General features: G+C 41.4%; 2 protein-coding genes across 2 annotated transcripts; both read left to right on the forward strand.

The window, feature by feature from the left end:
- Positions 1 to 3,279: 3,279 nt before the first annotated feature.
- On the forward strand, positions 3,280 to 6,592 carry LOC130115344 (histone H3.3A). Its single transcript, XM_056282958.1, has 4 exons — positions 3,280 to 3,432; positions 4,365 to 4,508; positions 5,357 to 5,510; positions 5,716 to 6,592. Exons 2-4 carry the CDS (start codon positions 4,381 to 4,383, stop codon positions 5,842 to 5,844), a joined length of 411 nt encoding a protein of 136 aa, XP_056138933.1. The 5' UTR covers positions 3,280 to 3,432; positions 4,365 to 4,380; the 3' UTR covers positions 5,845 to 6,592.
- A 302-nt stretch (positions 6,593 to 6,894) lies between these two features.
- On the forward strand, positions 6,895 to 12,256 carry LOC130115345 (histone H3.3A). Its single transcript, XM_056282959.1, has 4 exons — positions 6,895 to 7,283; positions 8,339 to 8,482; positions 9,588 to 9,741; positions 10,788 to 12,256. Exons 2-4 carry the CDS (start codon positions 8,355 to 8,357, stop codon positions 10,914 to 10,916), a joined length of 411 nt encoding a protein of 136 aa, XP_056138934.1. The 5' UTR covers positions 6,895 to 7,283; positions 8,339 to 8,354; the 3' UTR covers positions 10,917 to 12,256.
- The last annotated feature ends 229 nt before the right edge of the window (positions 12,257 to 12,485 follow it).

Consider the following 12,485-nt stretch of genomic DNA (forward strand, 5'->3'; position numbering starts at 1 on the left):
TGAGCATTTTGATCCATCGCTAAAAATATTTAGATAACTACAGTAGATCTCCTTCAAATATTCTTGAACCGAGTACCCAATGTTAATATTCTTCTCTGTCCACTCTCTCCTCTTTTCTAATACTTGGAAGATTTACTTTGGGTTGTGGAAATATCCATGGGGGAATGCTGCCAACAATAACTGCTGAACTGTGTTGCATAGTATCTAATTTGTACTGTCTGACTTTTTTTGTTAATGTCCCATCCAAAACATTTACCAGAAAAAGTTGTGTGCTCCCAACACTTCTGCAGAACAGTTGATATTAAACTTCCATTTCCTTCTCCCTGAACTCTTATCCAATATATTAGTGATAACTTAAGTTCTCCTCAAATGCAATGGCAGTTCACTGGATTCAATGAGCAATGCTTTAACGGGCGTAGTTTTGACTGCTCCCAAGCCAAGTCTTAATGCTCTGTATTGTATCCTGACTAGCTTTTCTAGATACATTTTTTTGCTGCTGCTTCATACACCATGCAGACATAATCCACTGTGGCTCTCATCAAAGCCTTGTATATGTGTAATAGTGCTTCTTTGTCAGCTCTCCATTCAAATGTGACCACACACCTCATTAAATTGAACACCTTTTTTACATCTGGTCTCAATATTTTCAATATGATTCTTCCATGTATATTTTTCATCAATCCATAAACCAAGATATTTAAATACTTTTAACTTTCCATAGGCTTGCTATATAGTGTTAACCCCTTCCTATATATTTTTAATTATAGCATGATTTTGCCACTGAAAATTTGAATCCCCAATCATAAGACCATCTCTCTACACTGGCTATTGCTTTCTGTACACATTTCAACACATGTAAGACATTTTCCATTTTTTTAACTAGATTGTTTAACACAATCTTGGAACGTGAGAGGATGCCTGAGGAGTGGAGAAGAAGCATACTGGTGCCGATTTTCAAGAACAAGGGTGATGTGCAGAAGTGTAGCAACTACAGAGGTATAAAGTTGATCAGCCACAGCATGAAAATTTGGGAAAGAGTAATAGAAGCTAGGTTAAGAGGAGAGGTGATGATCAGCAGCAGCAGTATGGTTTCATGCCAGGAAAGAGCACCACAGATGTGATGTTTGCTTTGAGAATGTTGATGGAGAAGTATAGAGGAGGCCAGAAAGAGTTGCATTGTGTCTTTGTAGATTTAGAGAAAGCATACGACAGGGTGCCGAGAGAGGAGGTGTGGTATTGTATGAGGAAGTCAGGAGTTGCAGAGAAGTATGTAGGAGTGGTGCAGGATATGTATGTGGGCAGTGTAGCAGTGGTGAGGTGTGTGGTTGGAATGACAGATGGGTTCAAGGTGGAGGTGGGATTACATCAAGGATCGGCTCTGAGCCCTTTCTTGTTTGCAATGGTGATGGACAGGTTGACGGACAAGATCAGGCAGGAGTCTCCATGGACTATGCTGTTTGCGGATGACATTGTGATCTGTAGTGAGAGTAGGGTTCAGGTGGAGGAGAGCCTGGAGAGGTGGAGGTATGCACTGGAGAGAAGAGGAATGAAAGTCAGTAGGAGCAAGACGGAACACCTATGCGTGAATGAGAGGGAGGACAGTGGAATGGTGAGGATGGAAGGAGTGGAGGTGACAAAGGTATTTGAGTTTAAATACTTAGGGTCAACTGTCCAAAGTAACAGGGGAGTCTAGAAGAGAGGTGAAGAAGAGAGTGCAGGCAGGGTGGAGTGGGTGGAGAAGAGTGTCAGGAGTGATTTGTGACAGAAGGGTACCAGCAAGAGTTAAAGGGAAGGTTTACAAGATGGTTGTGAGACCAGCTATGTTATATGGTTTGGAGACAGTGGCACTGATGAAAAGACAGGAGGAGGAGCTGGAGGTGGCAGAGATGAAGATGATAAGATTTTCACTGGGAGTGACGAAGAAAGACATGATTAGGGACGATTATATTAGAGGGACAGCTCAGGTTGGACGGTTTGGAGACAAAGCAAGAGAGACAAGATGGAGATGGTTTGGACATGTGTGGAGGAGAGATGCTGGGTATATTGGGAGAAGGATGCTGAATATGGAGCTGCCAGGGAAGAGGAGAAGAGGGAGGCCAAAGAGGAGGTTTATGGATGTGGTGAGGGAGGACATGCAGGTGGCTGGTGTGACAGAGGAAGATGCAGAAGACAGGAAGAGATGGAGACGGAGGATCCGCTGTGGCGCCCCCTAACGGGAGCAGCCGAAAGTAGTAGTGGTAAGACATTTCCCCCCTTGTCCAGATTGCTCCATCATCTGAGTACATTGATGACTCCATTCCCGTATTTTCAAGTGTAGCAGCTGAGCCAGATATAGGGGTTACGTTTTTACCATCCAGGATACGCATTTTCCGTAGAATGTCTTGCTCTTTACTCACTCCATATACAAGTATACGCGTATTATTCGAGTACTTTGGAAACTTCCCTTTGCCTATATAATTTCTAGAGCTTTGGCCGCTGTCATAAGGTGGAAATGCTCAACAAACACAATTATAACGTCCCAGTCATTGTTTTTGTTGTACCTGCCCTAGTTCTCTTGAGCATTTCATTTGCTCCTGAGCTACTTACGCCACTATTTCCACATTTTTTCCTTTCTTATGGACGCCACTTTCTGCCACTCCATGCCTTCATAATCCCAACCTGAATCCTCTCTCATTCCCTGTGCGGTTGTTTGTATCCACCTCCTTCGCCCGTTCGCCTTTCTCTCGCGCCTCCGAGTTGAGCACGCTCTTCTCTTTTTCTCTATCCAAGCTGTTGACGTTCTGTCGCAGTGCCTCCTACTGGACCACGCGTGTAATTGTTTACACTGATATATTCAGTGTCCATCAGCGGATAAATAAAAGTCTAGTTTGTTTTTCAAATGTACGTCACATTGGCTGAGGCTAAAATAAATATTCCTCTCTCAAACGCAAGTTTACAGTGACAAGTGTTTTACCTGACTGTTTGCCAGTGAGAACCCCCCCCCCAATTTTTTACAAATTATCTCGAGATTCTATTAAACATGAAAATAGGATTGCCCGATAAATGTAACATTATGGGTTTGGACACGTAAGCTCAATAGCGGGCATTTTGTACGTCGTATCAAGATCAGATTGTACTTGGCATTATAGGGGTATCTATCTGCATGGCCGATCAATACTCAGCTAATCAGAACTATCTTCAAACACAATATGTATTACTTGTTGCATGAGATTGAGTGTGGGGTCACGGTGCAGTTGTGTATGTTGCTGCATGCGTGCATGCATGCATGTATGTTTGTCCCAAGTGCATTGTGGGAAACGGGTGTCCTAACGCTTTCCTATGTTCTTTTCTCTTTTTTTCCCCCTTCCTTCATTTTATTGCGAGAACAACGCTATAGAGACCAGAGAACAAATTCAAAATTTTTAAGCTATTGCTATTTACTACGTTTCAGAGGTAAGTATCATCTTTTCAATAAAACTCTCATCTATCATTTCATGTTTTTGTTAGTTCTGGGATTGACATGTTTTTTGTTTATTTTTGGTGAGAAAGAAAACGCAAAACCAGACGAGCTATTCTTGTTCGGGGAGTCTGGGACCTGAGAGCACTTGTAGTCTTGTCGAATTTGACTCGGAAATGTGTGTAAAGTGAGGGGTCATCCGACCAAATATTTTTATTAATAGTTCCATTGAACTGTCTAGTGTAATCTTCAATATGTACCTACTAGTTTCACACCGAATTTTTGCTCGTAATTCGGTCGTTTTTATCATCTGCTTCTAATGTGGTACGACGATTTCTCAATGCCCTTAACATTCCTGCTGCTACCAGCCTGCCATCATCTTTCAGTGCACTCGTTTGGTGACACCTAGCTGCCCGTGTGGGCGGCGCCCCTTGGTTTTCCCGCAAAATAGCTTATTTCGAATAAAAAATAAGAGCTCTTCCGCACCCGGGTGGCCAAGAGTCATGAAACGAACCAACCCACTTTTCAGTGCGCAAGGGGCGGGATTAGGCACAAAAGTCTGACGTCGTTATTGGTGGAAATACCTCCAAAAACCCCGCCCCAATATTACAGCTTGGTCGCTATTGGTTCGTTTGATAAAGCTCTGTGGTGTGATTGGCTATCGTACACGTCCTTCTTGCTGTTTGTATTGCATAAGATATTTGAGACGCACATCGACGTAATGGCCTCCGATGTCGGTAATTCCAACGTCCCACGCTAACCTCGTTAATTGTAACGTCATGTTTAAAGTAAATTGCAAAGTTTGGTAGATGGAACTCAATAAAAGATTTAGTTTTGACATTCGGCACCTTCAAACAATGTTTCACACAATCTTGCCGTGAGAAGCGTTTTAAACAAATGCATTAAAGCAGCCTAATTGTTCCTGAAGGTGACCTGTCGTAGCCATGGCCCGTACCAAGCAGACTGCCCGTAAATCCACCGGAGGCAAAGCCCCGCGGAAGCAGCTGGCCACCAAGGCTGCCCGCAAGAGCGCCCCTTCCACCGGTGGCGTCAAGAAGCCCCACCGTTACAGGTGAGACGGTAACGTGTCTGTTTGTGCCGCTGGGGGGGCCGGACCCGGACCCTGTGAGACTCCCTATGTTCAGCCATAGCCCTTAAATTAATCTGGCAATGTAAAGTAAACTCAAGCCAGAACACTGGTTTTCCACCTGTTTATTAAACTCCCAAAGTTGGATGGATGGACGATTACCCTGTTTAATATGGTTGTAAAATGAGGGAAAACACTGGTGTCTTTTTGGCTCAGCCAGATAAATATGTGGACCCATTTCCTGGCCCGAGTTCATTTCTAGTTCATGATACTTGCTTCTCTCTCCATACCGGCTCCGCTGTATCTACTGTTCCATGTCTCGATGCCCGTTCAAAAATCCAGGCGTAGAAATCCCAGAACGGTTGATCAGTTCATCTGGACCACTTGGTGTCCAGGTGATGCACTGATTCTGCCTTTGTGGGGCTTACTGTTATATCTGAGAAAGGCAGAACTGCAGAAGGAAATATTCTAAAATAAGGAATTGGGTGCTCATAAAAGCAGTGTTTATGATAACAATATAATAGGGTTTTACTTGAAGGTATTTCTAAACACTCCTTTCAGTGGCTTACAGAGTTATTTGATTTGAAAATTTACCAAGTCTCAGCTCCTCAGCAGTGACAGCTAATAGAAGTTTGTGGTTTGCTCAACTACACACTTGTGCTTCAAGCAACAAGCAGCAGAGGGTGCCAGGTGAATATAAAAAGGAATTGGAACAATGTATTCTACTGAAATTCACACGAAATCCAGGTCATGTCTGAAGGTACAAATCAACAGGAAATGTAGATTTCCCAAATCAACCGATGCATCTTATATTGTACCCTTATTTTCTTAAGGCCCGGCACTGTAGCGCTACGTGAGATCCGTCGTTACCAAAAGTCCACTGAGCTGCTGATCCGCAAGCTTCCCTTCCAGCGCCTGGTGAGAGAAATTGCTCAGGACTTCAAGACTGATCTGCGTTTCCAGAGTGCAGCCATTGGAGCCCTGCAGGTTAGTGGCACCCACTTGAATAACTATATTCTGACCAAATGCAAAGGAGAGCTATGGTAAGCAATACATAAAGAGAAAGCAAAGAATTTAAAACATTTAAATGTTTTTTGGAGAAAATACATATCTTTGGGTCAAATTGTCAATTCAGAAAATAATTCTTATCAGCTTGTTATTTATTGGATGATACCATGTTTTATTCTTGCAGGAGGCTAGCGAGGCCTACCTGGTGGGTCTCTTTGAAGACACCAACTTGTGTGCCATCCATGCCAAGCGTGTCACCATTATGCCCAAAGACATCCAACTTGCTCGCCGTATTCGTGGGGAACGTGCTTAAAATGCTTTTTTTCCATTTTGTTATATGTAATCTTCTCCAACCCACACCACTCTCTTTGTCCCTTCCCGTCCTCTATACGTTGTTAGTATTTTGGTTTGAGGTTCTATATATAATGATTGTGGTAACTGTAAAATGTGTAGTCATGTCTTCTTCGGTGCTACTAGTAACAAGAGTTTGCTTAGAATATCTTTATGTATGTTCTAAACTTTGAATCATATACTATTACACTCCTCATATCTAACAAGCTAGCTCACAGGGAATGCCTGGTTATCTAGTAATGGATAAGGTGTATTGCAAATCAAAGAATAGTGTGTTCTCAAATAAATGGTAGGAATTAGTGTTTAGTTTTCATCTTAAGACAAACATAAATGGGTCTTGAGTTTTTTAAATCAAATTTGATGTAATGGTGTTTTTTATGACAATGGCATATTTCTACTGTTGCTGTTTAAGTGTATACAATTACAAAAGTTTAATTCTGTTCATCATTTAGAAATGTCACTGTTAGTGACAATGCATGATTCCACAAATTACAAGCGGCATATATGTAGCAGAACTATGTTGTTTTAATTTTCAGCCATTTTGTCAAGGAAGTGTTATGACTTTTTGTTTCTCTCTCAGGTTGAAATGAAAACCTTTGATTTTTTTTCTACTGTGTTTTTTTGATTTGTGTTTTCAGTCATTTTTAAAAGCAAATATTTGTACTCAAAAATTCACATGCAAACATAATAAACAAATAATTGTGGTTAAATGGTGTTTGAACTGTGTTGCCTGGTGTCCAATTACTAGAAAGAAAGTCACCTGATTCTAAAATAGGCTATTCGGACATCACCTTTAAGGCTTATGACAGGTGTTGACGTCGTATACTGTTGTATATTGTACTGACTGTAAAGCCCTTCGGCACTACCTCGTGAATTTGGGCTACACAAATAAACTTCACTGGGAGAAATGACTACACCGCAACTTAAGAGCCCAGGAGCTTGGGTTTAATCAGCAAGGAAACGAGAGGTTTGCCCCCCCAACCTCCACCCCCCCCCCCCCCCCATCTCCATCCTCTACCAAAACGTCTTGCTGAACTGCTACTGTCGGCTGCTCCATACGCTATCAATGTCGTAAGAACAACACAAACAGGCCATGTCCTTTATTTTAAATGTTCTTGGTTGCCGACACTGGGAAGGGAATTCTGTTGGCTTGTTCATCCAAAAATAAAAACAAACCAAAAAAAAACTAAAAACGATTAGCCCCGACTTTCGCCACAATGTGTTCAGCTTCATGTTGAAAGTGACAAAGTCACTGGAAAATGTTGCCACTGTTGCATTGTGGGCCAGTTGATTGACACGGCGGCCATTTTCCCGCTGGACCCTGGTTCCCATTGTGGGTCCGAAGAAGAAAATACAGACAAGCGGAACGTTTCTCACGCCTCTAACAGACTTTCTCCGTAGGTAAGTCGACCGAAATATTAACCACCTTCCAGTTAGCAGTACTTTTGAATTTTCCCTTCCACACGGGCACATTGTTGGTCGTAAATAGCAGAGAAAACACATTTCCGTCGTATGTGAACGTAACAAAACAAGGCTGGCGAAAGGCTGAGAAATGCAGCCTTCCTCCACCCGCGTCCCGCCAAGGAAACGCCGTTTCAAATTATGCGCGGGTTCACTTCGGTTCTACGCAGCTGTTATGTGCCGCTCAGCTTTCCTCTGACAATTTATGAGTTCCTTAAAATGTCTTTTGTGTTATTCCCGTGTCGGCCGACACGCTTGTCGAGTCGTTGTTCGTTAAATAGTCTTCGATGTTGTGCTACTCCTTTGCTCTTCTGCCCTGGCTCCTCGTCCCGCTTGCGCATCAACCCGCCGCCATCATCAGAGCGAAGTGGGTGGGCCCAGCAGGAGCGTCAGCAGCCGAAGTCCCGCCTACTTTTCCAACACTTTGCGTGCTAATTGGTCAAAGTCCTTCGCATACAGACGCGTATTGCCATTTTAACCAATAGTGCCTTTTATTATAATCGACGCTGGTTTTGCTGATTATGATCGGGAATGTTTTGTATGTAATCTTACACCGGCATTATGTAATATTACATATATTTTATAAGTTTGCTTCACGGAATTCTTATATTCAGATTTAAAGTGTTCCTATATTTTTTGGGCCTCCTGTTATAAACCTTTTATTCTGTTAATGCTAAAAACAAAAACGGAATCACAAAGTTTTATTTTAAATTGTTTTAATTTGTGGAGGAATAGGGTGAATGAGGCACAAGAAATGTTGATAAAACTTTTGTAAAATATACAAATATCCATTGAATTTCTTCAATGGATATTTATATCCATTATATATTTTATATCTTTTACAAAAGTTGATAAAACTGTTGTAAAACATATAAATATCCACTCAATTTCCCCTCGGGGATAAATGAAGTATTCTGATTCTTATTCTGAACACATCAAAAAGTGTGAGGTAGTCTTGATTCAGCCTAAAACTAGTATCTTATTTCTATCCTTAGGTAATCTGAATCAATTATGGCTCGTACCAAGCAGACTGCCCGTAAATCCACTGGAGGCAAAGCCCCACGTAAGCAGCTGGCCACAAAGGCTGCCCGTAAGAGTGCCCCTTCCACCGGTGGTGTCAAGAAGCCCCATCGTTACAGGTAAAATGGGCAACAAGGACTCTGTGAGCTCCTAATAAAATCCAGACAACAGGGAGAAAAAGAGGAGCACAATATATTAAAACTTTGGTATGATGAAGTTTGAAATATTTCTGTCTTGGCTCCCAGATTGTTTATGGTCAACAAACTACCTAAAAATGGTCTGGTACTCTCGTTGGTTTAATTGCGTTTTTTAACTAGTTAACCTAAGGAAGCTTCTTGAAACTCAAGCATGCAATTCAAACTCACTTGGCATTAGACTTCTAAGTACTGAGCCTTGAAAGTGTAACCCATATTCTCTTCACTCGGTTTGATTTAAGAGAGGATGCAAAGGGTTATCCCCTGTTAAACAAATGAACTAAAACCAGCTCTTTTCAAACCTGTCGTCCCCCTTTTCCAACCTCTTTGGGTCAATGGCACTATGTGATAGATCTTAATCAAGGAATGACAGGTTCTTTTCTGAGCTCAAGAACAAAGGAGTAAGGGCTGCACACTGAAATGCTCCCAAAACACAATTTATTTGGCAATGTTTCGATCAAGCAGTTCTTCCACAAGCAAATACCAGTGGGTAAAACAGACATTACTTGTAGGGGCAGTAATCATTATCATCTGCTGGTCAGCAGGGAGAACAATCGATGCAAGATGGCGGTCACAAGAATGCACACAGTCGTCCCGAAGAAAGAAAGAAGATAAGAAGGGACAAGCTAATATCCAGAACATTATATAGAAAATATAATCATACATATACATTCAAATATAAAAGGTACTGGAAAAAAAAGCAGCAAGCATACAAAACCTGTAAAAAATCTCCAATAATAGGCAAAGGGCCAAAAGGCAAAATATAATATAAAACTCAGAAGGAGATTTTTTTCTGAGCTCTCAAATAGTTTTAAAACATAAGTTGTGTAAGAAAATCCTTCATATTAAAGAATATGTAGGCCTGTGGCTACAGTTTAAAAGTGATTGTAGTTTTTTGTAAGCCCCCCACCCCACCCACACACACACGCATAACCCTACTCCCATTAGGTCCCCCCTCATCCCTCTTGGAATTTTCTTTACAAATCGACCACTGTCGCCACCTAAATAAGTCTTCATCTATATTTTTAAGGCCCGGCACTGTGGCACTGCGTGAGATCCGTCGTTACCAGAAGTCCACTGAGTTGCTGATCCGCAAGCTGCCCTTCCAGCGCCTGGTGAGAGAAATTGCTCAGGACTTCAAGACTGATCTGCGTTTCCAGAGTGCAGCCATCGGAGCTCTGCAGGTAAGAACTTGAAGCCAAAAGGAACTTGGTTCTAAATCAACATTAGTGCCTAAATAAAAACCCCTTAAATTGCTGTCTATCTGTTTTTTCTTTTATTCCATGGCCATCTTTTGGGGACAGGATTATCATAAAAGTATTAAAGCATTAATCTTTTTACACATCTGATTTTTGGTTCCATGTTATTTGTTGATATAGGAATTCAAGCTTATTCTACAGAAACATTCACTGTTATTTGCTCCAATAAGTTAGATGCGTAAAATGTAAAATGCAGTTGTAGGTGGCTACTGAGTGCTAGCAGTGTGAAGTCCAAGTGCACACTCAGCCTCTGTTTGAATGGATGTAATTGTGTAAAAAGACACCTACCAGTTTATAACAGCCTTCCTTTCTGTAATGTGTAGGCAGCATAGTACAGGGTTCCCATGCATCCTGGAAATTTATGGACTAGTTTTCCAGTCATGGAAAACACCTGGAAAATTTGAAAACTTATAAAATGTACTGGAAATAGTCACGAGATCCTAGAAAATTGTAAAGTTGTTAAGTTCGTCTGAGATTACATTTTCAAATGTTTTACTGAGCTCATATTGCACATTTTTAGCTGCGGATGCCCTGTTTCAGCCCTCGTTGATACCCAGCTGTTGTCTTTGACCGTTCTGCAGTGCCACATGTGTTTGGAAGTGAAACGAGGCTTTGATCAACACAGTGTTTATGCGAAATCAACACATTTGTGCATTGGTAGCCTGTTGTTAGCATGTTCATTTTTACTTGTAAAACATGTTGTGCAGCATAAAAAAACGTGTTGACAACGTGTTGTTTGAGACATCATTTCATGTAGTTTTGAGCTGTTTGGCCACTTTGTCCAATTTGCATCATTCATAGGTGAGCAACAGCAAATTCAGTGACTTATTAACATATACAAGTCACTGAATATGTCCTTGAAAAATCCTGGGAAATGTTTCCCTTTAAAGAATAGTAAAGGAAAAGTGATTTGGATTTTGTTTTTGATAACTGGAATCTCACACTGTTTCTGTTCTCACTGTGGTCTGCAGGAGGCTAGCGAGGCCTACCTGGTGGGTCTGTTTGAAGACACCAATCTGTGCGCCATCCATGCCAAGCGTGTCACCATTATGCCCAAAGACATCCAGCTGGCTCGTCGCATCCGTGGGGAACGTGCTTAAACACTGTCCTGTCCTGCCTCCTTCTCACCTCTTCTTCTCCTTCCTTCACCAGTCCATCTTTTCCTTACCCAGTCCTTAGTCTGTTCCCTTCTTTCCCCATGTTGGTAGTGTGTAGAGAAAAAAATTATTATATATGAATAAAGTGTATAGTTGTGTTTTTTCTTAGTGCTCTTGGCAGCAGATTTATAGGGTACTCTTTTTGTGCATGTACCTGCTTGATGGTGATCAGATGTACACAAGCACACACTCACATACATGTCTCCTAGTTTGCACCGTTTCCACTCTGCCGCAAGAAACTCCCAGGTATGAGGTAGAGGATGATTCGGACGTGGGCGTTAAAGATAAATCAAGCGATGCAACTCTGGGAGGCACAGGCAGGAGAAGGGGATGGGTATGTGTCTGCTGAGAGTCTTGTCTCCCTAGCAGGGTGCTAGAACAACATGCCTTGTCCTCTTCTGCTGCCAACTTCTCACTACCAGCCGCCAACCAACCAACTTGTGTTCAGAGACTTGATTGCACTGGTAAACAATTGTTTATGATGAGGCTGGCATTGCTGCCCCTGTGTGTTTGTGTGAGCGTCGGCTCTGATCAGCAAAGCAAACTACAATTCATAAGCGTTTTTGGAAAAGTTGATTTATTATTACCACATTGATGATTTTTTTTTTTAGTTGGTTTTGTTGTTGTTTTTTCCCAGTAATGCGCAAATACCGATGGGGTGGGATTTTTCACTGCAAAACTTTTTGTGAATAACGAGAATGGGGGGATGAATCAGATTAAAAAATATTACAGAGAGCAAATCAGCTATGAATTATTTTGTTTTCCAGTGTATCAAGCTACTGACTTGTTTAGGCAACCAAAGTTGAATCCTGTGAAATTATCTTCTAACTGAATGAATATTACATCACTTTTCAAATTGGTGCCCTAAGCTAATTATAAAGGTCAAAGGGCAAGAACTGGTGTGATTCCTGTGAGGGTTTTTTCAGTGGGTTCTGATCAAGTACCTTTTTTACGATCAAGGTTTGTGGGGATTTGTTCTCCAAAACCAAAGGCTAAGTGTGAAATAAATGTGTTTAAACTGAAATGACAAGATGTAAAATGTATTGTTCATGTTACGTGTTACATGATCAAGAATTCTGGTCAGGTTTCCTGTATACGTCCCCCTTTACTTCTGCTCAGCTCAGTTGATCATCTGTGTACATTTTCTCAGGTTGACTCGTCACACCTTTAACTTAATATTTTTTCTCAATTTGATTTTTTTTTAATGTTGAGGATGGCGTTTCAAATGTTTGTAATTTCCAGATTTGTCATATAAAGTGGTAATAAATGGATGTTACACAACCCATGGTGTGTAGTTAAACACTAAATCTGAAAAAAGAAAAAAATCTTGAGTAGAAATGATGGGAAAGAAGCTTTTTGATTTCATTAGATGTCAAATCTTGTGCTGTTTACCTAAAACCGGATTCCAATTATTTGTTTTAATCCCAAAGGTTTCTCTTGGGCGGCACGGTGGCCCAGTGGTTAGCGCGGTCGCCTCACAGCAAGAAGGTTCTGGGTTCGAGCCCCGGGGTA

Source organism: Lampris incognitus, chromosome 7, assembly GCF_029633865.1.
Source record: "Lampris incognitus isolate fLamInc1 chromosome 7, fLamInc1.hap2, whole genome shotgun sequence".
Taxonomy (NCBI): domain Eukaryota; kingdom Metazoa; phylum Chordata; class Actinopteri; order Lampriformes; family Lampridae; genus Lampris; species Lampris incognitus.

Excerpts from the sequence above, each read along its gene's own strand:
- LOC130115344 (XM_056282958.1), top strand. The coding sequence starts at position 4,381 with ATGGCCCGTACCAAGCAGACTGCCCGTAAATCCACCGGAGGCAAAGCC. Across the intron at positions 4,509-5,356 it reads AAGAAGCCCCACCGTTACAG|GCCCGGCACTGTAGCGCTAC; the intron begins GTGAGACGGTAA and ends TATTTTCTTAAG. Across the intron at positions 5,511-5,715 it reads CAGCCATTGGAGCCCTGCAG|GAGGCTAGCGAGGCCTACCT; the intron begins GTTAGTGGCACC and ends TTATTCTTGCAG.
- LOC130115345 (XM_056282959.1), top strand. The coding sequence starts at position 8,355 with ATGGCTCGTACCAAGCAGACTGCCCGTAAATCCACTGGAGGCAAAGCC. Across the intron at positions 8,483-9,587 it reads AAGAAGCCCCATCGTTACAG|GCCCGGCACTGTGGCACTGC; the intron begins GTAAAATGGGCA and ends TATATTTTTAAG. Across the intron at positions 9,742-10,787 it reads CAGCCATCGGAGCTCTGCAG|GAGGCTAGCGAGGCCTACCT; the intron begins GTAAGAACTTGA and ends TGTGGTCTGCAG.